The sequence below is a fragment of the Acanthopagrus latus genome, chromosome 16 (assembly GCF_904848185.1).
Source record: "Acanthopagrus latus isolate v.2019 chromosome 16, fAcaLat1.1, whole genome shotgun sequence".
In the NCBI taxonomy this organism is placed as follows: Eukaryota; Metazoa; Chordata; class Actinopteri; order Spariformes; family Sparidae; genus Acanthopagrus; species Acanthopagrus latus.
The window spans coordinates 958,901-985,382 of record NC_051054.1 but is presented as its reverse complement, the minus strand read 5'-3'; the positions used below and the strand labels follow the sequence as shown (position 1 = coordinate 985,382).

At 45.1% G+C, this 26,482-nt stretch overlaps 1 protein-coding gene across 8 annotated transcripts in view; it reads left to right on the top strand.

The window, feature by feature from the left end:
* Positions 1 to 19,723, top strand: part of prkd1 (protein kinase D1) — a 46,457-nt gene extending 26,734 nt beyond the window's left edge. For 4 of the 8 annotated variants that reach the window (XM_037072179.1, XM_037072182.1, XM_037072181.1 and 1 more), the window contains 19 exons: positions 171 to 302; positions 395 to 561; positions 1,180 to 1,203; positions 1,485 to 1,695; positions 2,429 to 2,506; positions 2,592 to 2,793; positions 2,892 to 3,015; positions 3,568 to 3,645; positions 4,316 to 4,483; positions 4,712 to 4,823; positions 6,382 to 6,434; positions 9,473 to 9,545; positions 9,762 to 9,868; positions 10,308 to 10,469; positions 10,564 to 10,662; positions 12,510 to 12,670; positions 12,797 to 12,903; positions 14,844 to 14,929; positions 15,386 to 15,610. In XM_037072179.1, the coding sequence (XP_036928074.1) occupies positions 171 to 302; positions 395 to 561; positions 1,180 to 1,203; positions 1,485 to 1,695; positions 2,429 to 2,506; positions 2,592 to 2,793; positions 2,892 to 3,015; positions 3,568 to 3,645; positions 4,316 to 4,483; positions 4,712 to 4,823; positions 6,382 to 6,434; positions 9,473 to 9,545; positions 9,762 to 9,868; positions 10,308 to 10,469; positions 10,564 to 10,662; positions 12,510 to 12,670; positions 12,797 to 12,903; positions 14,844 to 14,929; positions 15,386 to 15,610 (2,369 nt within the window). Of the gene's footprint in view, positions 1 to 170; positions 303 to 394; positions 562 to 1,179; positions 1,204 to 1,484; positions 1,696 to 2,428; positions 2,507 to 2,591; positions 2,794 to 2,891; positions 3,016 to 3,567; positions 3,646 to 4,315; positions 4,484 to 4,711; positions 4,824 to 6,381; positions 6,435 to 9,472; positions 9,546 to 9,761; positions 9,869 to 10,307; positions 10,470 to 10,563; positions 10,663 to 12,509; positions 12,671 to 12,796; positions 12,904 to 14,843; positions 14,930 to 15,385 lie in introns of all 8 variants that reach the window. The other 4 variants (XM_037072184.1, XM_037072177.1, XM_037072183.1 and 1 more) reach the window with 3 other exon arrangements.
* Positions 19,724 to 26,482: the final 6,759 nt, after the last annotated feature.

The window sequence follows — 26,482 nt, the reverse complement described above, 5'->3', positions numbered from 1 at the left end:
AAAACAACTTCCTCTGACAATTCTTTATTATTTGGGCCTTTTCAGTGAGATCTGAACTCAACTGCTCGTGTGATCGGATCACTCGGGGCTGATGGTGACTCCCGGTGCGAACATGAACTCTTAGAACAGTTGCTCTGTATGACTTCCTGACATCTGGTCTTTCCCTGCAGCGTCGGCCACGGTGGAGGACTTCCAGATCCGTCCACACTGTCTGTTTGTCCACTCGTACCGAGCGCCGGCCTTCTGCGACCACTGTGGCGAGATGCTGTGGGGACTCGTGCGACAGGGACTCAAATGTGAAGGTACGACTCGCTGATGTATCGTTGTTCATCAGGTTTTACATTTCAGACACGTGCAGGTTAACAAAGCTGCTGCTGTGTGTGTTTGTGTCCAGGCTGCGGTCTGAACTATCACAAGCGTTGTGCCTTTAAGATCCCCAACAACTGCAGCGGCGTGAGGAGGCGTCGCTCGTCCAATGTCTCCCTGACGGGGATGAACCTGGGCCGGCCCCTCTCTGCTGAGCCGTCACCACCGCCTCTCTACACCGACGAGGCTTTACTGGTCAGTGCATTCAAATCTTACTGTTAACGACGGCCCGTTCTTCTTCTGCTCGCTCTGAGCACGACTGTGGCAGATTTGTGATCAATATTCACTGTCATCCTCAAACAATGGCTCGTTGATATCACACAGGAGTCGACAGAAGCAGCTTAAGATTTCTCTGGTGTCACCGTCTGTGGCCGACAGGTTTTATTACTGCTCCAGACCTAATTAAGATTTGACTGACAGAAACAAAAACCCTGCAAATGTTCTTAATTATGCTCTCTGATGGTGGACCAGTTGTTGGTGATGGAGGCTAAAGCTAACAGCTCCTGTTGCCACCGCAGGTTAAATTAAAGCTAATGTTCGGCTATAAACAGACGACACCACACTACACACCACATAATGAAACTGTGGGACATTTCATTAAGTATTTTATGTGGTAGAACAGAATGTGTGGATATCTTCAGCCTGTGGTAACCTGGTCTTTACCATCACTGCCAGATGTTGATCATCTGATAAACGGATAGTTTTGGGAGTAATTCTCAGATTCGAGACGTGAAAGTTTGTTTCTTCCATCAGAACATTCAGACCCGACTTCTAACTTCTTTCTTTCTCTTCCTGTCATCATGTCACCTGCAGTCTCCAGTCAGTCCCAGCATGGAGGTGAGTCACATCAGTCTTACCACCAATGGCGCTCTAAAAACAAGCTGAAGGAGTCACTGATGATCTTGTATTAAAACTTGTGTTAAAACCTGTCACTTATGCTTCTCATTTATTTGTTCTTAACCAAAAGACCTCAAACCTAATGGTCTTCGATGTTCGGGTTTCAAGGCTGTGTATGGTTTAATTCTTCTTCGTCTGTAACAACAGATTTAAATCCAAACATTTGACGACCTGACTCTCTCCTGCTCTCCTGATCTTTTTGTCTCCGCCTCTTCTCGCAGCAGAAGAACCAATTAGATTACTTCCCTGGCAGAGAGCGGCGCTCCAGCTCCCAGTCGTACATCGGCCGTCCCATCGAGCTGGACAAGATCTTTCTGTCGAAAGTCAAAGTCCCTCACACCTTCCTGATCCACTCGTACACCCGACCCACTGTCTGCCAGCACTGCAAGAAGCTGCTGAAAGGGCTCTTCAGACAGGGCCTGCAGTGTAAAGGTCAGACGCCCATCAACGACAATTAGTCGACAAACAGTCGCAACAGTGGAGAGAGGGGTTGTCTTTTGGCGACCAGGATGGGATCAGGGGCGGGTGGATGCTCAGATACTTTTCTGAGATCTGGTTCAGTAGTTTTTGTCGAGCACAGTGTCGGCTTAGCTGATGTGTTTCCTGGAAGCTGTGTGTCAGAAGTGTCAGCAGCGCATGAACCACTGTAATTACACGGCTTGTTCAACACGCCACCACGTCTGTTTCAATACATGTTCTCCTGTGTTGTGTCTGAATGTGCCCCTGCTCAGACACGGTGCTCAAACATTTGGTCTGACGTTTGGCAACCTGAAATTCCTGATTCAGCAGCAGTTTCCATGTTTTTAGGTGATTTTTACAATGAAGTTGCAGGAGCGAGTTTTGTAGGTAAATGTGAGACTTCTGCATCTTCAAATCCAGAAACAAGGAAGTGAGAGAAACTGCTGTGATTGGTGAAAATAGAAGGACTACGGTGATTGGTCAAATTTGTGGAAATTCACATTGATTGGTTGAATTGGTGCGATCACAACATCACAGCATCCTGGAGGGACACATTTATTGAGTTGAATTAAGTCTATTATGTCTTCGTCAAACATTTCGTTTAAACGATGTTTCCAGATGTTTGAGCAAGCGTCCAGCTCAGTGTGAACGTTGGATGGAGACCTGCTGTGACCTGACGCTGCTCTCCTTCCTGTTTCTCCCTCAGATTGTAAATTTAACTGTCACAAACGATGTGCCGCTAAAATACCAAACAACTGCCTGGGAGAGGTTTCCAAGAATGGAGGCAAGTTTCCACACACGCTCGAACGTTAACCTACTCCTAAACCTTGATGCTGCCGCTGTGTCCTCACTGCCGCTGTGCTTTGTAGAGCTCGTGAGCCCGGGGGCGGAGTCAGACGTTGTGATGGTGGAGGGTTGCCTTGACGACCACGATGTTGACAGAGGAGGCGGCCTGTTGGACGACATGGATGAAGCTCTGACATCAGAGGGCGGTCTGATGCTGGAGGCGGGGCCAAGCGACCTCTGCGACATGCACGACCCCGACCTGGACGAGTCCAACCGCGCCATCAGGTAGAGAAACACACACACACACACACACACACACTGAGGACACACACACATTTATGCACACACAGGTGACAGGATGTGCTTTGTCCCGCCCCCTGCAGCCCGTCCACCAGTAACAACATCCCTCTGATGCGAGTGGTCCAGTCCGTCAAACACACGAAGAGGAAGAGCAGCAACGTGATGAAGGAGGGCTGGATGGTGCACTACACCAGCAAGGACACTCTGGTACTCCACCTGTCTGTCCACCTGTCTGTCCTCCTGTCTGTCCACCTGTCTGTCCTCCTGTCTGTCCATCTGTCTGTCCACCTGTGAAAACTACCCAAAATCTGACTCATGTAAACATTATTTTCAGCTTGTTGCTGTCAGCTGTTTTCAGTTTAATCTCTGAGGATAAACTCGGTGAATATTATCTGTAATGAGCTTTGTTGAGTCTGTTGTTTTATTTCTCTTCTTGTTTGTCGTTTTCTTTTGTTCGCTCGCCGACCGGCCCGTCTTTTGTTCCGTCCTTTGTTCTGCTCTTTGTAAATAAAGAAATAAATGCACTGAGAACTGGCTGTGATATGAGAATTAGCCATATTATTAATAATATCAGCAAGATGATTGAATCAGGAATGTTAATGGACAGAAAGATGACCTTATAGAAACTTTTTCATAAGCTTTGAAACAAAACAGTTTATTTTGTCTCTCCCTGATCCTTCAGCTCTTTTTGTTAAAGTTGTGTTGAGTGACGTCAGTTTTTCTCCTCTGCTTCTTCCTCTCTCCTCCCGCCTCCATCAGAGGAAGAGACATTACTGGCGTCTGGACAGTAAATGCATCACGTTGTTTCAGAACGACACAGGAAGTAAATACTACAAGGTAAAACCAGTCCGTCACCGTCTCTTCAGCTCCAGCTCGTCTGGAGTTTTGCTTCTACTTCACTCAGCAGCACAAACTACAAGTGAACAAACTGCCTTCATCCTCTCTCTGGTCTGTCTGGTCTGTCTGGTCTGTCTGGTCTCTGTGGTCTGTCTGGTCTCTGTGGTCTGTCTGGTCTCTGCGGTCTGTCTGGTCTCTGCGGTCTCTGTGGTCTGTCTGGTCTGTCTGGTCTCTGCGGTCTGTCTGGTCTCTGTGGTCTGTCTGGTCTGTCTGGTCTCTGCGGTCTGTCTGGTCTCTGCGGTCTGTCTGGTCTCTGTGGTCTGTCTGGTCTGTCTGGTCTGTCTGGTCTCTGTGGTCTGTCTGGTCTCTGTGGTCTGTCTGGTCTCTGTGGTCTCTGTGGTCTGTCTGGTCTGTCTGGTCTGTCTGGTCTCTGTGGTCTGTCTGGTCTCTGTGGTCTGTCTGGTCTGTCTGGTCTCTGTGGTCTGTCTGGTCTCTGTGGTCTGTCTGGTCTCTGTGGTCTGTCTGGTCTCTGTGGTCTGTCTGGTCTGTCTGGTCTCTGTGGTCTGTCTGGTCTCTGTGGTCTGTCTGGTCTCTGTGGTCTCTGTGGTCTGTCTGGTCTGTCTGGTCTCTGTGGTCTGTCTGGTCTCTGTGGTCTATCTGGTCCCTGCAGGAGATCCCTCTGTCGGAGATCTTGTCTCTGGAGCCGGCTCAGACCTTCTCTCTGCTGCCTGATGGAGCCAACCCTCACTGCTTCGAGATCGCCACAGCATCGCTGGTCTACTACGTCGGAGAGAACCTGACGAGAGCTGAATCATCTGTGACCGGCAGCAGCGTTCTGGTGAATAATCTGAGGTTCTGTTTATAGATGGTACATGGGCTCAGGATGTTAAACAGCATCCTCTTCTCTCTCCATCACCGCCTCCGGAGAGTCCGGCTCAGCTCCTCCATCCATCACTCAGCTGCATCTGTTTCATGTCGTGTAGAAACAAAAGCTTGTTCAGAACCTCGACTGTGAACACAGAAAAGTTGGAACTTAATCTCAGATAACTTGTTTGACTGGTTCCAGGTGAGCGGGGTGGGCCAGGATGTGGCCCGGATGTGGGAGATGGCGATCCAGCACGCTCTGATGCCGGCCGTCTCGACAGGAATCTCACGCAGCTCGCATCGCAGCGGACACAGTAAGACGCCGTCTCGACTCTCAGACATTTAAAAACTTTTGCACACGTTTACACGATTAGTCTGATAATCTGGTTCTGTGTGGGATTATAGATTATTTGTATGTTGTCAGGGTTAAAGGTGGGTTTGGGCTTGTAGGACGGTTCGGCCACCTTCCCACAGAGATGGGAAACAGACTTATGAATCAACTTCCATACAAAGTGGAGCTTTAAACAGTGTCGACGAAGATCGTCAGTCGTCCAGGTGGTGTTAATACTCAGTCTGATGGAATAAAGCTTCAGCGGAGAGCTGGAACAGTGTGGTACTGTCAGACAGCCGCTGTGTTCACACGGACAATCGTTCTGTAATCTGATTTAAATCATGCTTAGTCCTGTTTTGTTTTCAGCTGTTTTAAGGATAATCAGTCCGTCAGCACACTTTCCACGTGACGTTAGTGTGACGTTAGCGTGACGTTAGTGTGACGTTAGCAGTGATGCTGCTGTCCTCTTCAGAAGGATCAGCAGGACGTCATGTTCGCCACTCAGATCATCCACACGTCTGTCTGGGTCGTCTTGACTTTTAGCCTCGTATCGTCAGCGGGCTGCCCTCAGACTTCTCTGGCAGTTCTTGATTTGGCTCCAACAACTTGAACTCCTTTAAGACATCCAGACAATTAGTGTTACCCGCCGTGTTTTTGCCTCCTGGAAGCAACATCACTGCTGATGTTCTCCCTACGTGAGGCGAGAAGAGAGAAGTCTCCTCTTGAGGTGTTAACATGAGGCATCTTTACTCTGTTGGTCCCGCGGAGGATTTGTCTGGTTTAATGCAGCTTTTGCTCACCTTAAGAAAATTGAAGGCCAACAAAATAATGAAAAACGTTCCACTTCACTTGTAACGAAATCTATTGATGACAACGTTTCTGTACTTTGACCTTCATCAGGTCGTCTTACAGGACAGAGGCTGTCTTTAGACGTCCCTTTAAACCCCAAATCACAAATGCTATCACCTCAGCAGGGCTTTAACATCCTCACAGCCTCGATTCGAATGGGAAAAACTCTGATAGATCTTTTAAAGTAGACACAGTCACAGAGGACGGATCCTCTCGCAGGACGGACACACAGGAAATAGATGTTGCTGGTACATTAAGTCAGCCGTCAGCGTCACATCCACCTGGAATCAAAAGTCCAAACTCTGGGCTCAGGTATTAAAGCTCCCGGTGCTGCTGAATCCTCCTGCAGACGCTCAGATCCACTCAGGGCCGCCGACGCCCACACGAAGCCCATCAGATATTTCAGACTTCACTGACGTCAAACTGATCGTGACTAACGTTTCACTGTGGTCTCTGACTCGGTGTTCACCTGAGAGGAGCCTGCAGCAGCTGGTACAACATTTATTATTATCACACACAGCTGATACAGCGACACAGCAAACACACAGCTTAGTTCAACTGAAGCTGCTGCGAGCTAAACTGGTCTTAAAGGTGAAGTGAAAATTAATTTGCACATTTTATTAAGTTCTTGTTATCAAATATTTCATTTGTTCTGAAGTTTAATGAATTTCATCATATTTGTGTTTCAACAGAGGAAATCTCCATCAGCATCTCTGTCTCCAACTGCCAGATCCAGGAAAATGTGGTGAGAACACACACACACACACACACACACACACACACAGTTCTGATCCATCTTGTTTCCTCCAGCACAGTAACAGAGTTCAGGCTCTGACATGGACTCAGAGTATCAGAGTAAAAAGTCTCCCTCTGAAGGACATTTGTGCTCAAAGCTAACTGAAGCTCACGTCATATTAATAGAATTCAAAGACTATTAAAGTTAAAGGTAGAATCAGTAGGATTTGTCCCAGCTGTTCCTGAACGCACCACAAAGACAGTTGATTGTTGAGTCTCATTCCCAGGACGTCAAATAGACACATGTTGGGTTGGTAAAGCGTCCCGAGCAGCAACAAAGAGAGAAAATCAGAAACTCTCTGCAGATACGAGACACTAACACTTTTCTCCACATTCCAGCCTCCCTCTCTGTCTGTTTACGGCTTCTTACGGCTTTTACGTCTTTGTCTCGTCTCGCTGCGTCTGATTGGTCCACATCAGTCTGCTGATGTTGGGAAATAACAAGAATCCAGAATTCACCTCAGATGCATCAAACTAAAGTAACAAGGCTGTTGTGAAGCTGAGAGGAGGAGAAAGTTCAGGTGTGTAGAGGAGAAGTCACACAGAGACTCAGAGATACTAACTGAGTAACTGAGTATTTGTACTCTGTTACTTCCCATCTGTGTTGATGAGTAACTGGCAGTAGAGCTCGTTAAAGACTCTCACACCTTCATATGTTCATCTCAGAACTCATGAATAAACATTTCTCTTAAATTATTTTCTGTCACAACTAAGAAATGTTGAGAACAAGACTTTTATCTGTCATGAATAATAAACCCTCATAATGTGTTAGCAACTGAAATTAAAATGATGTAAATGTTTAAACTTTTGTCTGTTCGGTCGTTCAGTTCATTTAACAGGAAGAATATTTTATTCAGATTTGACGACCCGGTCGATCTTTTAGTAAAATAATGAATCAAAACGAGTTTCTCATCCAAGTTGTTGTGCAGCGTTTCCTGTGAAGTCGACAACAGAAGGACAGCGAGCGCTCCCTGAGTGTCTGTATCATCGTTTTCAGCTGAACTCAGATGATAATCAATACATTTGATTAGTTGTTACATGTTCATAGTCAATATAAACAATATTCTGTCATGTATTTTAATATGTTTGACGGCCGGTCGTCCTCCTGCAGTAATTTTGATGAGAGAAACACAAAAGTAGTGTAACTGATAACTCCATAGGAACATGTTACCTTTAAATGACTGTAACTTCCAATATGTAATATATTACATTTGTAACAGAAACTTTTAACATGAGTGAAAAACAAGAGGAGCCGAGCAGCTTCACTCCTTCTGTAACAGCAGCGAGTTCACAGGAGTCGAAGGTATTTAGGTTTTTTTTAACTGCGGTTAAAGGGGCATTATGTAGTTTTGAAGAAGGCGGTCATCCCTCACTGTTAGAAAGGTGGCAGGGTCCGCCACATATGAACACAGTAAAACAGTACAAATTGTGTTGTCCTTTAAGCTCAGTTTGTTTGTTCCGATTATTTCCGTCACGAAAACAAAAAGAGTTTAATTATTGTTTGTTTAGGCAGAAGATCGTTCTCTTCTTCCCTGAAACTACAGACTGCTCCTTTAACTCTCCACCCTGTCGTTCAGTCGGCACCGTCTCTTGGACCTCGGACCTCCTTCCTCCTCCCGCTCTCCCTCTCACCTTGTTGTTTCTGTACATTTACATCAGAAAGATTTTTTTTACATAAAACTCTCCTCATGTAAATTCAGCCTGAGAACAGCGAGTCCCGTCTCCACGCAGCCTCGCTCACCTCGCCGTCTCCAAGGTGAGCACGTCTTTTCGAGCACCTCAAATGGAGATTACTGTGATTACTCACTCAGCCAAACGGTTTCCATGGCGACGGATGGTAATTAGGCAGCGAGCTTCGGGGAGGAGGTTTATAATATTGTATTTCTGTCCTCCTCGCCGGAGGTGTGATATTAGGCTGTCAGCTAACGGGGGAGAAGAGGGAGACGTGATTGCAGACAAGGAGAAAATATTTAGCAGTTTTGGTGTCAAAGCTGTGGCAGATCACTGACGCTGTGGAGTTACACTGAGGGAGGCGCACAGTGGGTTCTCCTCCACAAAACCCGTCTCTGAGCGGTCCACCAGGTGACGAATTGATCCAATCCGCTCTTTTGTTGAAGCCACTTTCTGTCAGCCGGCTTCACCTTCCTCCACCTCCCTCACACCAGAGGAAACAAGCAGCTGCAGGTTTTCATTATTTAAAGCTTCAGAGCTGCGAGGCCTCCGGCGTGTTTACAGCTCACGGATCATAAAACCACGTCTGTCATTGTCTTCATCTTCATCTGGTTCCATCCTGACTCTCCTCTGGTCCACACAGCCGGAGGAGAGTAACTGAGTACAAGTACTCTGTTACTTCAGTACATTCAGGTGTCTGTACTTCACCTGAGTATCTGTGTGACTTCTCCTCTCCACACCTGAACTTTCTCCTCCTCACAGCTTCACAACAGCCTCGTTACTTTAGTTTGATGCATCTGAGGTGAATTCTGGATTCTTGTTATTTCCCAACATCAGCAGACTGATGTGGACCAATCAGACGCAGCGAGACGAGACAAAGACGTAAATAGACGTAAGAAGCCGTAAACAGACAGAGAGGGAGGCTGGAACTGAAATCTGACATCCTCGTTTGTCTGACGTGCACTTTCAGTTGTTTCCCTCATCACGGCAGGAAACAACAAAATCCTCAGAGTTAACTTACACGCTGAAATTGTCGAGTTACTTTAAGGGCCTGTATGTGTAAAAATAAATATGACTTCATGATGCCGAAACTTTCATCAAAGGTTTCATACATCATAAACATTCGTCTCCTCACGAGCAAAACAAGTTTCCCATGACTGTATTTTGCAGCAGCAGCGTCACTATGTCGTCGGCTTTGCTTCATCTGACACAACTGTGGTCAGTTTAAGTGGAAGGAAACAAAAATATTGATTTACTTATTAAACTAACGACCAGCAGCTGGGAGGCGTTACTCTGAATCCTTCTTGTGTTTTTCAGGACATCAACTCTGTGTATCAGATCTTCCCAGACGAGGTTCTGGGCTCAGGACAGTTTGGTATCGTTTACGGAGGTAACGTGTCACCTGGGAACTGGCGTGGTGCAGCTGTTTCCTGTTTTATTTTGAAGTTCTGTCCTCTTGTGTCATGGCTGGTGTCTCCAGTCATCTTTGTTTTCTGACGCCTGACTTTTGTTCGTACATTTTGGATTTTCTGTTGTTACAGTTTAAGACTTCAGTAAATGTACTCAGTTACATTCCAGCCCTGCGTGTTGATGTGTGGCGTTTTAGGGAAACACAGGAAGTCCGGCCGTGACGTCGCCATCAAGATCATCGACAAGCTGCGATTTCCGACCAAACAGGAGAGTCAGCTGCGCAACGAGGTGGCCATCCTGCAGGTACACACACACACACACACACACACACACACACACACAGCGGCGCCGCTCAGGAGCCTGTTGGCAGTGAGTGAGACTTCCTGTCGTGAACGACTTAATTACCGTGGCAACACTGTAGGGGTGTGACATCCTGTAATATTCCAGCGCTGCTCAACCTGCAGACGCTGCTCCCGCGACACACACCTGCAGAGATCACTGCTCACTTCACCTCCGCTCGGATCTGATCCGCCGCCAGCGCCGAAGCTCCGGCTCGTCCCAGAGGTCCAGATCGCTTCACTCACACTGTTGATGCTCCGTCTGATGTGAAGCCACGTTACATTCTGCTCCACCACATCTCACAGGCAGCAGCAGCTACAGAGGCAAAGACTGAAACATTTAGAAAGCTAATCCAAACCTCCTCCTCCTCTTCCTCCTCCTCCTCTTCCTCCTCCTCCTCCAGAGCCTGCACCACCCGGGCGTGGTCAACCTGGACTGCATGTTTGAGACGCCGGAGCGAGTGTTCGTGGTCATGGAGAAGCTGCACGGAGACATGCTGGAGATGATCCTGTCCAGCGAGAAAGGACGGCTGCCGGAGAGGATCACCAAGTTCCTGGTCACACAGGTGACACACACACACACACACACCTGCTCCTCAGAGGATGATCCCTGTTGTTGTTGATCACACTTGTGTGTGTGTTTGTGTGTGTCGTCATCAGATCCTCGTGGCTCTGCGTCACCTCCACTTCAAGAACATCGTCCACTGTGACCTGAAGCCTGAAAACGTCCTGCTGGCCTCTGCAGACGCTTTCCCCCAGGTACAGTGTGTGTGTGTGTGTGTGTGTGTGTGTGTGTGTGTGTGACCTGCCTTTAACTTCCTGTTTTAAAATGATTTGTGATTTTAGTTTTATTTGTGATTACTGACATTCTCTGAGCGAACGGTGTGAAGTGCTCTTCTGTCTCATTTGAAGGCCTTGTGTCCACGTGTTGTTGTGTAGAGACGCGGCGGCGGCGGCGGCGGCGGCGGCTCAGGAACGCTGCGTCTTGTCTCTATGACAACAGCATCAGGACGGCCATCACTACAAAAACACTCTGTGGACACACGGCCTGAAAACAGTGGAAGATCTACATGTGTCTATCTGTCAGATTATGAAACAAACGAAACAAAATATGAATTTAATGATTTTGTGCAACAGTTTTAATCACATCTTTGTACAACAGACACAGAAAAGCGACAGTAAGTGAACATGTAAGGAGACATGTAGTCAGTCGGGAAAACCTGAATTGTACGCGACGCTTCCTTCCAGTTACAAACTATGAACTTCTCCTCTGAGCATGTGAGAGCTGACGATCCTGTTCAGGCTCCCGAGCCGACGGAGGAGACGGAGAACGGGTGTGCAGGTGGGCGGGGAGGTCAGACGATGGTGAAAAGGCGGGAACGCAGAGGTTACAGCGGGGCAGGTGGGAGTGGGCGGAGCTGAACCGACGGGAGGAAGATGCGATGATACAAAGAGAACAATGAGCGTCGCAGGCGGTCCATTAGCCGTCAGCGTAACGAGCAGCAGCTCTCTGCACTCAGTCCACAAATAGCTGCGTGAGTCTGTCGGCTGGAGTGATGCATCAGGATTCCTCTCACACTTTACGTACCGCGGATCATCTGCAGAGCTGCTACTCCTGCTCACACATCAGGAGACAAACAGCTGAACGCCTCAGAGACGTAAACCACAACCCCGAAACACAGACGCCAGGCTGACGGGCTCGTGTGTGTTAGCTTAACGTCATCTAACGTCGTTTAACGTCTAATGTTGGCTTTGGATTTCTTTCTTTTGAACCCACTTTTGCTACCAGACTTCACTTCTGCCCAGCTCACACGTCTGGAAAGGAAAAATCAGTTTCATCTTTGTTAATTTTGTCTAAAAAGAGCAGAAGCAAAAGAAAACAAACATTTTCCAACGACCCCAAAACTTCCGTATCCACGTGTTGTATCTTGTTTGTTGGGCAGGTGTATAAATAAAACTGTAAAAACAAGATATTTTGGTTGTGAGATGTGTTGATTGACAGCTGACGGTGTGACAGGTCCGGTACGGTGGACGGACGCGTCAATCAACGGAACCAATCTGAAAAACAAAAACAATGCTGCTGCAGGCTGGACCGGCGCTGACGCCTGAACACTGGGTCGGTCCGCCTCCGTGTGAATCTGCACCTGAATGAGGAGCGGCGGCCTCGATACCGACAGCGTCACCCAAAATAGACGAGCGGCGCCGACTGAGGAGGACTGATTCATCACAACACGTCCGTGAAGCGAGCCAGCGTTTCCCCGATCACTTCCATCTTCCTCCTGAGTGTGTGTGAATCATCCGGCACTGATAGCAGCCAACAGCTCTTCACTGTCAGCAGCTTCATCACACTCGCCCTCCATCCAAACACCGACTGCTGCAGCACGGCCAACAGGAGGAACCGTTCAAAACGCATCATTCCCATTAATTAAGACCTTCCTCCGACCTGTCTCCCCCCGCTGCTGCTGCGCCGGGGAGACATCAGATATTACCCACATTTTAAATTATTTTGAGCGCTGCGAGGACAGACGTGCAGGAGCAGGTAACGCTCTGTGTCCGTGATGTCATGACCGAGCGGGGCGTATCTGACCTCCGTCTTCTTGTTCCAGGTGAAGCTGTGTGACTTCGGCTTCGCTCGGATCATCGGTGAGAAGTCGTTCAGGCGTTCGGTGGTCGGCACGCCGGCGTATCTCGCTCCCGAGGTCCTGAGGAACAAAGGCTACAACCGCTCGCTGGACATGTGGTCGGTGGGAGTCATCATCTACGTCAGGTACGACGCTCCTCCTCACCTGAACTACGCTGCTGCAGTGAAACCGTCACTGTGCCACAGTCAGTAACTGAATTACAGGTGAGATCTGTGTTTTATATTAAACTCTGTGTTTTCGATGCTCTGCAGTCTCAGCGGGACGTTCCCCTTCAACGAAGACGAGGACATCAACGATCAGATCCAGAACGCTGCCTTCATGTACCCTCCTCATCCCTGGAAGAAGGTTTCCCAGGAGGGTACGTAGACGTGCTGTTGTAAAGAGCTTCCCGATGAAAGATGGACGCTCTGTCTCTGCTTCCTGTGGTTATTCTCTGTCCTCCAACATCAGCTGGGGTCGTTACTTCTCGTCGCTGCAGCTCCGTCCCTCCGGCTCGTCCTTGAAGACATTCCGAGCGTCTCTCTGCTGCTGCGTGACTCACTCGGTCGTCGTCATTGTCTCTAAATGTGTCCGCCGAGTGTGTTGGCTGGAGTTGTCCTGTTGACTACGAGACAGATTTAAATCTGCCTGACTCACTCGCTCCTCGGCCGGATCCCCAAAGTGTTCTTAACCTCCCCTCCACCTCCTCAATCCCGCCGCGGGCGACTTGAGCTGCCGCTTCAGAATAAATGTTGTAAAAGTCGCTGCTGTCAGCCGCAGGAGGGTTAGATGTCAGAGAATAAACTCTGAGTGCGTCAACAAATCTGCATTTTCAAAGATCACTTCAACAGGAGACGCTTTAAAGAGCTTCTGTTAGAGAAACTCATTTTCTCATCTGCCCACGAGCGAACATGAGTCAGCTGCTCCGAGCGAGGACGGGAAAGTTAGAGCGCTCCAAACTTCACCCGCCTCGTGATGTCACAACAGGAAGTGTTGGCGCGTAGAATCAGAACCGTCACAAGAAGATGGAGCACGAGGAGGTTTGATTGGACGGTGACGTGAGGAGGAGGGTTGTAGTGGCAGCAGGTGTAGAGCTCAAGACGACATGTGTTGTCCCTCCACCGGGTTCTGGTCCGGCCCAGAGACACTACAGAGAGGCGGTGAGGAGGAATCCTAACGGTCGCTGGAGCCGGCAGAGCATCTACCCGCTCCCGCTGCTCAATCATGGTGTTTCTATTTGTCTTCATGTTGTTAATGTTCCCGTTCTGCTGCAGAACCGGGTCGACACCAGGAGGTTTATTTTGTCACTCTACGTTCTTTGCTGTCAGCTCGTTGAATGTGAGCGCTGTCTGTCTGTCCTGGACACCTGAGGACGTCGTTCACCGTTTCATCAGCCAACAGTTAAAGTGATTGTTAGTTAGAAGTTTAGTTTCATGTGCACTGTAGTGTTTAGAAAAACCTGCATTAAAAAAACAACAAAATAAGTTGTAATAAAAGTTATTAGATAAACTAATAGAGCTGCAGCACACCGGATTTAAAAGACGGCTGAATAAAGAAGAATTTGTCAGAACCAGCTGCAGAGTTTGTTGGTCTGTCTGAAGGCAGCAGAGTTGTTGTGATTTCTCAGTGCAGGCTGGTGACTTTGTCCTCGCCTGGTGTGGACGAGATGTCGGCCGCTGAGAGGCGGGGAGAGTCCGGGCCGGCAGAATCGGGTGGTATTCATGTGGAGGTCCATTCATGTGCATAATGCCAAGCGATGGAGGCCCCTGCAGACCTGAGGGGCCCCGGGGCCCCCGAGCTGTTCAGACCGCTGACCCCTGAAGAAATGTTAACATCATGTTAGCTTTGCTCATTAGCCCAGGCCGGCCCGTCACCACAGGCGGGCCGACTCCACGTCCCCCTCCCCCCTCCCCCTCCCTCCCCCCTCCCCCTCCTCCTCTCCCTCCCCCTCCCTCTCCCTCCTCCCCCTCCTCCTCTCCCCCCCCCCTCCCCCTCCTCCTCTCCCTCCCCCTCCTCCTCTCCCCCCCCCCCTCCCTCCCCCTCCTCCTCTCCCTCCCCCTCCCTCCTCCTCCCCCTCCTCCTCCCCCCCCTCCTCCTCTCCCCCCCCCCCTCCCCCTCCCTCCTCTCCCTCCCCCTCCTCCTCCTCCTCCCTCCCCCCTCCCCCTCCCTCCTCCTCCCCCTCCTCCTCCCCTCCCTCCTCCTCCTCTTCCTCCCTCCTCCTCCTCTCTCTCTCCTCCGTCCATCTGTCTCGACCCTCGCTGACATTTTCTCATCACTTTCTCCTTTTTTCTTCTTCCCTGTTTCTTTCTCTCCTTGCAGCGATCGACCTGATTAACAACCTGCTGCAGGTGAAGATGAGGAAGAGATACAGCGTGGACAAGACGCTCAGCCACCCCTGGTTACAGGTCAGACACCCAGCTCAGTCTGTTTATCTAAAGTTCATTACGTTTGAAGAGAGAGAGGAAAAGAATATTCATCGTCAACTAAACTTTAACAAAACCATCAAATGTCGTCCGACTGTCGGTCGGACAAAAGATGCAGTTTGAAAACGTGATTATTTGATTAATCGTGACAGAAACTGTCAGAATAATCTGCAGTTAAAATAAGTGTTGGTTTGATTTTTTCACCTGATGACAGCTGACAAACTGAGACGAGGTCTCTGGTGTTCAACTGAACCGACTCTGTTGTTCTTCCTTGTCTTTACTTCTGGGTCATAAAGCGGGTCGGGTCCATGGTTTTGAAAGAGATTCTCCAGCTCTCTCATTTTGCATTGTATAAATAAAAAACATCGTAATAATTTCTAAAATGTGAAACGATCTTCGGCCCAGTTTGTTTGAGGGTGCGTTTGTTTTCTCCACCAGGACTACCAGATGTGGCTGGACCTGAGAAACCTGGAGTCCCGGATGAACGAGCGCTACATCACCCACGAGAGCGACGACCTGCGCTGGCATCACCACGCCCAGCTCAGCGGCCTCGACTACCCCGTCGTCAACGGGCCGCGCTGCGACGGCGGGCAGGGGGCGGAGCGTTACTCGGAGCAGGAGGAGGAGCTAGAGACCCTCAGCGAGAGGGTCAGCGAGCTCTGAGGACGGGAGGAGTTCGAACAGCAGCATCAGAAACAAAAATACAAGAAGCACAAATTAAACTGAGGAGACGTTTTAACGATCAGATGAGACGAAGCCGCCTGGTCGCTGCAGAGGTGCGTTACATTTATCATCTGATGACGCGTCGCATAATCACATCGTTTCTCACGATAAGAGAGAAACTTCTCGTTAGATATTTCAACATCAAGGTCCAATCATGTGTTAGACATGTTGAACGGTTGACTTTCAGTATTTTAACGATCAGATTCACTGATGACTGATTATCTTTCATCACGAGCTCCATGTTTTAAATTTCATCTCAGAACATTTTTTGTAATTCTGAAGAAATAACGTCGATATTTTCAAAGTGAACTAAAGTTTTATGTCGAGTTTACAGATTCTCAGATTTGTGTTTAACATATAAATTAATACGACGTCTTTGTTTGATCAATACAGATTATTGATCTCAGAATCATTCGATCAGTGATCAGCTCCTCTTTCTGAATCTTGTTAGCAGGAATCTTATAATTACTGATGAAACTTATTTAATGATTTCATCTTGTGTATCTGTAACGAAGTCGTTACTGTGAGTTCTCATCAGCTCTTCTTCTGTTCGACAATCACAAACTGAAGAAAACAAACGTGTTCACTTTGCACTCGTCAATTTATGGAAACAAGCCACGACTTTAAATCAGATCTTGAATTATTTATGAATATTTAAATTAAAAACATGTAAGTTTGGCCCTCCTGGCCTCCATCGTTTTACAACAACTGTCCTTTAGATTTGATCTCATGTAGAATAAATGTGTAATCAATGAAATAATTTCTATATTAACACTGAGCAGCAAACATCATGAAGACGTGACGACTCTGTGAAATGTTCAATATTTAATTGTTTTCTGTAGATGAACTTCAGACAAACTGATGTTTTCTGTCGGAGGTTTCATTCCAAAAGCTGATGTGACGTCCAAAATCAAACATTTGAACAGTCCACGTTACTGACGAGCGCTCTGGCGATTCAGAACCTTTTGGTGTCCTGATAAATGGATTTGTAGCATTTTGGAATGAAAATCTTCGGCTGCTCAAAACAAAACAGTGCCGACAAAAACCAAAAACCACAAGCCGTACACATTCTGTTTCTGCAGAGATGTTTAGATGTTTCTCGTTTTAACGTCACAGATCATCTCAGGCCGTCTGAACGTAGCACCGTTCTGCCAGCTGTGGTTTGAAAACAAAATGGCGGCGCGTTGCTTCACCTGACGGCGGCTGAGCATCACAGTTAGTCACATCACAGCTTGGAGCGTCAGTGCTCGGCTCACCTGAACGCTTCGTATCGCCTGTAGATCGTCTGAGTTCTACGTGCTGTTCTCTCTGAGCCGATGTGACGTTTCAAACGTGTGTCACATCTTTTCGGCTCGCTGGCCTTCTGATGTTCCACCTGACAGGAAGCTCAGCGAGCTGGGAGGTGAAGCTGAACGTCAACAGGAGATGAAAAAACATCTGAGGCCAATAAATCAGCAGAGAAGCGACTCTGTGTTCAGTCTCTAAATAATGTCGATAAATCTACGACTCCGGTCCAGAGCTGCCTTGCTCATCAGCTGCGACAGCTGATTATCAGCCTGAGAACTTACGAGCTTTAGGTTAGCTGTCGTAGCATAGCATGTTTTTCACTGTCTGTATTTCTGTTACTGTGGACTGTGTATATTAAATCAAATGTTTGGATGAATTCTATTTTTATGCTTTGGTAAAAACACCTCCTGTGCTGCGACAGTTAAACAGGCTCTTTGTATTGAATGAACCCAGATATATCATTTGAACAAAGTTTAAACATGAAACAAACAAAAGAGAAAATATAATACAAGCAGAGTGGCTCACTTTGACCCACCACAACATGTAAATTAACTGTGAATTATTGATTATTGATACGTAGTTAATAATTAATTGCTTTCGGACCTTCAAATGAAAAAGTTCCGTCACGACTACAATACGCGGTGATACCAAATTAAAACACAGTCAGTCCTTCGCTTTGTGTCAGTGTTTCTGTGTGATGGTGGGAACATGAAGCTTGTTAAGTTGAAGCAGTCACAGTTATGTCCCCGCTGGCTTGCCGTATTTCTGGCGTCTGTGCAGTAAATACTGAGAGTTTCTCCTCGTAGAACATGACTTCAGACCTCGTTCCAAATCGTTTGTCACTTTGACACTTCAGCAATCAAATGTTCCGCTTCTCCGTGTTCCTCCCACAGCCTCCCTCCCCCGGAGCACACGTGGGCGGCTGTAGCGATCGCTGCAGATTAATTTTTTAAAGTTAGACGTTTCTTGGCCTCTGCGCGGCTCAGCGGACAGTCGCGGTTCAGAAAAGGCCTCCCGACGCGCTCCGCTGCTCGTCTGTTTACCGATAAGCAGGGCAAAGATGAAGCGCCACATTTTGAACTCCTCCCATACAGAGACAAAGGAGAACAGCACGTATCAGGGTTATTACATTATTATGATACTGCCATAGATCTGAAAAATAAGGGCTGTTCCTCTGAAGCCTTCTCGGCCTTGTCTTCTTCTTCGTGCCTCTCGCTCGCCGATCGATGCTTCTGTCCTCTCTGAAACTGACAAATCAGCTTCACCTGATCAGAAACGTCACCTGTCTCATGGTTCTGTCTGAAGAGGCGACGCATTGAGCTTTGTCAAAAAAAAATAAAATATTAATAATGTTTTGTAATTGTGTGTACAAATGGTCCAAAAGTGCTTTGTGTGTGTGTGTGTGTGTGTTTAATTATTGCAAAGACAGTGTAGAGGACTGAAGGTACAGGAGCTCTGTGTGGTGCTGAAGGTGTGAACAGGAAGTGAGGATGTTGAAGCGACAGGTGAGGTGATATCAGGTGACATCAGGACTCATCCCTCGCAGATACATCACGCCAAGTTTGAGCTCGAGTCCAACTCAGGAGTCCAAACTGGATCCTCATCATTTATATTTATACTGAACACAATCATACATCACCTGCCACACTGCCAGGATGTGATTTATTTCAGATATATATTTATTAATACGTATGTGGGTGCGATGTGTAAATACGGAGCCAGAAAAATTGATGTTACGTTACGTGCAGTGTTGCAGAGATATCACCTGAAGCTAGCATGCTAACCAGCTAGCCCTCTCATGTGTTGATCCAAAGAGCTTTGTTAGCTGTAAACATCAGCATCGAGCCGTCAGTCCACACCGCTAGCTGCACGGCTAACTGGGCTAACTAGCAGCTAAAGTTAACAGCAGTTAGCAGTTACTTCAGTGATATTCCACCTCTAACTTTACTGACAGATTAACCAATTATATTTTGACTCAGAGACCCAAATGTACTGCACAGGAGTGAGTTTATCTCTATATTTAACCACTGCAGACACATCAGAACCATCCGTCAGTGATCAAAGGGCTTCATATGTATGACTGCACTCAGCAGAGGTGACGTCACCTGTCCATCTGCAGGTGAGCTCAGTGACCAGCTGCTGACACGCCTCATATCGAGGATCCTGCAGGAGTTGGTGATGTTGAACAGCGTTGTCTGGTCAGTGAGTCGGCTGCTGTCCTTTGAAAGGCTCCCTGCTGTTAAACATCAGTGGAGGCGATAAGCTGGTTTCACTATTCAAACGTTTTTCTGGGACGGACCAGCCGACTTTCACACCCTTTGCCTGAACTGACTTGCTCTTGTTTTGGCTGATAAAGTCCTGATGTTAGGATTTGTTTACATTAGAATCAGAACCGGTCTGCGTGTGAACGTCACAGGTTTGACTCTGTCCGGACGGTGTGGTTCGGTCTATGAAAGTCAAGATTTGCTGTGTTTTCCAGCTCAGTATTAGTGGAGGGAGGTGTTAGCCTCCAGCGTTAGCCTCAGTGTTAGCCTCCAGCGTTAGCCTCAGTGTTAGCCTCCAGCGTTAGCCTCAGTGTTAGCCTCCAGTGTTAGCCTCCAGCGTTAGCCTCAGTGTTAGCCTGCGTGTCCGTGTGTGCTTAACCAACTGTTTGTTACGTGGCTTCACTCCTCTGGCGTCTCACAAAGTGTTCGCTACCTGCAGGAACTTTTAAAAGATGTATTTTTTTCTCTGGATCATGTTTAAATAAAGATATTTTAAAATTAACCTGGTGTTGTGTTCACTGTCTCACAAAGCTAACGTACGTCGTACGTGTGAAGTGCTGTGAGCTGAAACTACAAATCAGCTGTCGTGTGAACGACTTTGTTTTTCCACGGCAACAATCAGCGGTGACATGTTCTACACTGAGAGGAGCGGCGGCGGCAGGAACACGTTGTACCCGACAGCCAGCGTCAGAGGACAAACCGTGCAGGTCAGAGATGATCAACATTATAGATTCAGATTATCATATTCAGATGTCATCGGCCTCGTGCAGCTCGTCTGACAAGCTAACGCGACTCCAGGACCAGACGGTGTCGTGGTCACGGACTCAGATTAAACTTCAGTTGTGTCTCGGATGGTTCTGGGCTCAGTGTGACTTATATCTCAGTAGAACTCTGAGTTCTGGTGCTGAAGGAGAGAAGTTCTTCGTCAGCGGAGGTTTCGGACTTGCAGCTCTCCTGCGTTTGATGTTAATGAGCGGCGGCAGAGAAAAGGCCTCGGCAGGGAGACGAGTGGAGCGGGTCAACGGCACCGACCCGACGGGTTGGACAGCCTGTAATCCTCCAGCTCCCAGAGAGACGAGAGCGATTTGACATCAGTTAGTTTAATTTAGTTGAAGAAACATTTTAGTTTTACTTGCAGCAACACGTTCTTCTTTCTTTACTTCAGACTGTTGATCCTGAAGTACTTTTAATATCAGATAGTTACTCCAGTTCTGTTCTCATGGTGACTTTCACTATCAGACAGTTATATTTTAACTACATATCTGTACTTTTACATAAACATTGGTAACTACTGCTCAGTAATGGCTGCTATAGAACAGTTTTAATGAACTTGTGCTTCGCAGTGTTTCCACTTTCTGCTGCTGGAAACTTCTCATTACTTTAGTTACTAATTACTTCACAGATTTCATGCTGCAGCTTTTTTAATTAACTGATTGATGATAAATTAAAGAACAGTGACTGTGATGATCAGCTGACTCAGTTTATACATGCATGTAAATATATGGATCAGTTACTGTTGATACTTGATTACATTTAGACAGTATTGATGACTGACTGCAGTCGTGTAATATATCTCTGCTTGTACTCTGATTACTTCTTGTGTTGCTCTGCTCCTGGAACTAATACTCAGATTACTCAGAATGAGTTACAGATATTTTAATGTTTCTCTGTCAGCTGTTATTCAGTGAATATTTACAGTCACATTTAATTTATGAGTAGAAACAAGTTGACGACATCATCAAAAACCACATTTTATTACACAGTTAATATAAATATATGTACCATATATATGTGTCTATATACAGGCAGGCTACAGGAAACAGGGAGATACGTATTTTTTATTTTTATGAAGTCTTATAATCACAAGTTGCAACTCTATAATAATTGTTTAATAAATGTTTTTAAGAAGATTTCACTGCTTGTTTACAGTGAAATAAAGTTGAATTAACTAAACCTTTTAAATATAAATGATTGTTTATTTTAATGACATGATCGATATTAAACATTGTTATGATTATATATATTATATATAAAGACAGATATAGGACAGCTGTAGCTCCCTGTATATAGATACACATCAGTATTATAAACTCATTTATGTTGTTAAATACTGACTGAAGATTAAAATCTGCAGGTAAACAGCATTTAGACAGATTCAAACAGCTGATTGTTTCTGATCTTTTAATATCTTCAGATAAAAACAATCTGAGAACATAAAAGTGTTTCTGAGCTGCTGCCTCGTCTCCTCTCTCGTCTCCTCTCTCGTCTCCTCTCTCGTCTCCTCCCTCGTCTCCTCCTTCCTCTTTGATGGAGGATGTCGCCACAAGATGGCGCCCCATGAGAGGCAACTGCTTCCATCTGAGTGTGTGTGTGTGTGTTTCTCTGTGAGGATGTGTGTCGTTGTTGTGTGTTTTAACGGATATTTGCCTCTGAGTTGTGTGTGTGTGTGTGTGTGTGTGTGTGTGTGATTTCCCATGGTATGAGTCTTTGTGTATTTGTTGTCTTTGTGTGTTTCTGTCTTTGTCATCTATTTTGTCTTGTGTATTTCTGTGTGTGTGTGTGTGTGTGTGTGTGTGTGTGTGTGTGTGTTTGTGCCGCCGAAAGCGCCTCCCAACACCTACCGCGGTGCTTGTTGGGACACCGGGGGCCACATGAACACGAACACACACATTTAAGAAACAGCAGACAACAAAAACAAACAAGCCTCCCTATATGCCAATTAAAAAAACACAGAGACGAGCGAGCGAGGAGAGAGAGGCGGCGTTAAGACAAAAAACTGAATTATTTCAGAGAGTCGCAGCCAGCGAGGAGAGAAGAACAGCCACCAGGAGCAACGAGATGAAATCCTCCTGATTTCATCTGAGGAACGTGAAGCACAACAGAGAACAACCACAGAAGAAGAGGAGGAAGAAGAAGAAGAAGAAGAGGAGGAGGAAGAAGAAGAAGAAGAAGAAGAAGAAGAAGAAGAAGAAGAAGAAGAGGAAGAAGAAGAAGAAGAAGAAGGTGTGTGTAACAGGAGGAAGAATCTGAACTGTGTGTAAACACACAAACACTTTGTTCAGGTTGTTTGTCTGCAGCGACACACATGTGGACACACACACACACACACACACACACACACACACACACACACACACAGTGTCACATGTGTGTAAATGAGACAAAGCTGCTGCAGCAGAACTGAAGCTGTAACATCTACAGTCACTTTATTATAACAACACAACAACAATCATCATTTCACAGACGATATATTATTAACACGAAACATATTTAAATGTTTTGTATTTGAATAAATCTGTTTGTGTGACCTCATTCAACTAAATGCTCTTATTTTTCTGTTTTGTTTTTTTTGTTGGTTTTGACATAAATGTATTTTTCTTTTCTGTTATTTTTTGTAAAACACAAATTATTATTATTATTACTGTGATGATATGTTTTAATAATAAATCATTATTATGGAATACATGAAAAATGATCAACACATTATATATTCTGTGGAAAATGATAAAGAAAACATTGCAATAAAAAGATGTTTCATCATTTCAGGTTTTAGTTTCTATTCTTAATAATTTGATTTTTGCATCATAAATATATTAAAATGTGTTTTTCTCTTAATTTTAAACAAGAATAAAACAAACTGTTAAAGTCAGTAGAAGTCTTAATTCAGCATTTTAAACACGCACAAATGCTTGAATAATAATAATAATAATAATAATAATAATAATAATAATAATAATAATGTTATTTTAATTTTAGATCTGAGACATAAATTGAGCTCGATGATTGTTTTTGGTCTTTGTAAGAAATAACCTGTAAATTCTTCTGTCACTGATTTTAATACGAACAATGTTTTTGCTTGTTTATGATTTTGAAAAAGGAAATAAAAATAAAACAATAACAGAAGAAATAAACAAGCTGCTGTTGTGACTCTAAAACTGAACTCCATCATAAAACAGATGAAGAGATTTTTACTGACGTCGACTTCTAATTAAAAACAGAAGAACAACAACACGACACACACACACACACACACACACACACACACACACGCACACACACACACACACACACACTCCAAATGAACAATTGTTGCTTTTATTTATTTTATTTGTTTTGGAAAAATGTTTACGTCCTGAACTCTGTGAAGATTCATCAGACGAATGAGACTTAAAATTATAAATAAAAGCTTCAGAGTTTCTCTCGCTGATATTTAAACTTCTGTAATGAAACTGACAGAAATATTAATAAAGTTTAAAGAATTAAATCATAATAATGTTTGTGTTTTCACATGTAGGAGTGGAGGTGAGATGTGTTTTTATGAATGAGTTATATCTGGATGTTGGTTCTGCTCCTGTTTTTCTTCTCCTCCTGTTATTTTTGCACTTTGGTTCTTTGGTTCTGTTTGGTTCTGTCTGGTTCTGTTTGGTTCTTTGGTTCTCCGTCCCGGCTCCTCTCTGGAGTCAAGCCGTTTGTTTCCTGCAGCTTCGGTTCAGCTCGGCCGAAGAAGCAGAGGCAGAAAAAACCAGACATTCTTTGTGCCGAGCTTCTCGTTAAGCGTCCGCCTGCTGCGGCGGCGAGAACCATAAAGAACCTACACATCACACCTCGTCCGTTATTCTACAGCGCGCACAATGAACGCACGGCAGGGAACTCAAGCTGCGAGCATGAGAAACCTCCACAGATTATAAATCAGACTCAGCTCCTGTCAGTAAAGCAGAAACGTGACACCAAGTCTTCACATGTTTATTATTATTAATATTATTTATTATTATTATTATTTTTTTTATTATTATTACTTTGTGTTGTGAATATTAAAGTGCGGCTGAACGTCAGATGATGAATTCTGTTGGAGTTTAAATGAAAATCACAAAGAGACAAAGAGCAGAGAGACGACAGCAGAAATGTTCAGATTCATTATATAAACGTTGTTTTTATGTTTTTCTCTGCATGTGAAGTCGCAGCAGCTTCACGTTCGCTGTGATTCATCTGGTTCTTTGTCTTCATCTTAATGTTTGCAGCACATTAAAATGTTCTGTTATATATTTATCTGCTATAATTTGCACGTGACTTTATTATTTTCATTTAAAATGTTTTATTTTGTTCTACGTTACATATATTCGCATTATTTTATTTCTTTTTTTCCTTCTGTTGTTTTAAATTCATATATCTGAAAACATCCGACTGCAACATTTGGAAATAAGTACAACAAAATGCTCCTATTATATTATTATTATTAGTAGAAGTAGTATCATCATCATCTTTATTATTATTGTTTTTATTATTGTTATTATTATTATTATTATTATTATTATTATTATTATTATTATTATTATTATTATTATCGTTATTGTTATTATTATTGTTATTATTATTATTATTATTATTATTATTATTATATTTAATGTTCAGCTTCTTATTAAAACATTAACAGTCATTTTGTTCAGGTTTTGTTTTTCTTGGTGAATTAAAGTCTTGAGATGTTTCTGATTTATTCGTTTTTTTGGTTTGATAGAATCTGTTTTGTGTCCCGGCTGTGATTCTGGTGCTGATCCGGTCTAATCCAGGATTTATCCACAGATCACAGCTCGCTGTGTGTTTACGAATGTAAACAGCAGCTCATCTGTTTCTGACTCCAGTCTGGATTTAATTCTCCCTCTGATGATGAAGAAGATGAAGATGTTTCTGCTCCTGCTGTTACCTCCCCTCTCTCTCTCTCTCTCTCTCTCTCTCTCTCTCTCTCTCTCTATTGTCTCTACCTTTTATTTCTATTTTTGCGTGTTGTGTTCGTGTTGTTCGGTGCGGTGAGCCGAGCTGTCAGCTCGACGCCGCGAGGCAGAAAAGTCTGCAGACCAGCAGCCACCATATGTCCCTCGCTCTGCCTCGTTTTCTCGCTTCATTACTCTCTCTCTCTCTTTTCATCCCCTGATCCTGCTCGCAGTATTGATTTATTTCTCCCTTTATCATTTAATCTCTCTGCTGCTGCCTCTCGCTGTCACATCTCCACATTCAAAAGCTTTTTATTGGACGTTTAGCGCGAGTCGAACAAAAAAACATTGAAGCTTCAGAATAAACTCAGAGTTCTTCTCAGTCAACCTGCTGATGATCTTTGTTTCTTTCAGCTTTTCTATCAAATATTGTGTCTCTTCCTCCTGAAACACGCTGTTGTGGATTAATCCGCTGCTGGAAATAGTCCCGACACACTGAAGACAATAAACGTGAGAAACTTGAACGCCCTTCTTTGTTTTTATTGTTGCTGAAACGCTCCGACGTCTCCGGCCGGCGATCAATTAATCGGATTACTAAAACTGAGTGACGAGCAGTGAAACCCGCGGGGCCCCTCGGGGCCTCGAGGCCGCCGTCCTCTTTTGTTTGTGATCCGGCCTGGAACGCACACAGAGACGCTCCACTGAGGTCAGAACCAGAACGTGATCAGAACCACCCTCACAGATAATCAACAAGTATTGATCCGGAGCTCTGAACTCACGTACGTCTGATTCCTGCAGCAGAGAACAACAGAGCCGTGCAGACAGAGAGGATTATGGGTAACTGTGAGTCTATAAACACGTGAAAATAACAATGGATGAAAATAATCGTGGTTACACGTTCCGTGAAGTCGTACTCGAGTTAAAGTCTTCAAGTCACTGACGTTAAATGTAAAAGTTACTGGCTGATATATTACCTGCGTGTAAACTGTCAGCTGATCGTCACTGAATTTATCTGATCGATGAGAAAATCAATTCATTTAAATATGATGCAGCTTGTAATCTGCATGTAAAGTAACTAGTAACTGGAGTGATCGAACAGTCCAACATCTGCCTCCAACTAAATGAGGTAACAGGAAACATAAAAGTACCTCTGAACTGCACTCGAGTACTTGTTGTGTAATTGTACTGAGTTACATTACATCCCTGCTCTTCGCTCTGAGGTACTTTTACTTTACTTGAGTATTTTCCATTTTCTGTTACTTCAGACTTCCACTGCAAATATATAATATACTCTGTACTCCATTTGTTTGATAACTTTAGTTACTAATGACTTCACAGATGACCTGCTGCATCAGAGTAAAAGTTACTGTACAGGTAACAAAGTATTTTACTTTTACTCAGCGGTGACTGTTTGACTTCATTACTGCATGTCGAGTACTTTTAAGTCTGCACTTAAAGTACATTATATTAGTATTATATAGTATTACATAGTATTTTTTTAATTTGAACTGAAGGAAAGTAAAAGATTCTTCATCACAGATATTTATATTTTGTAT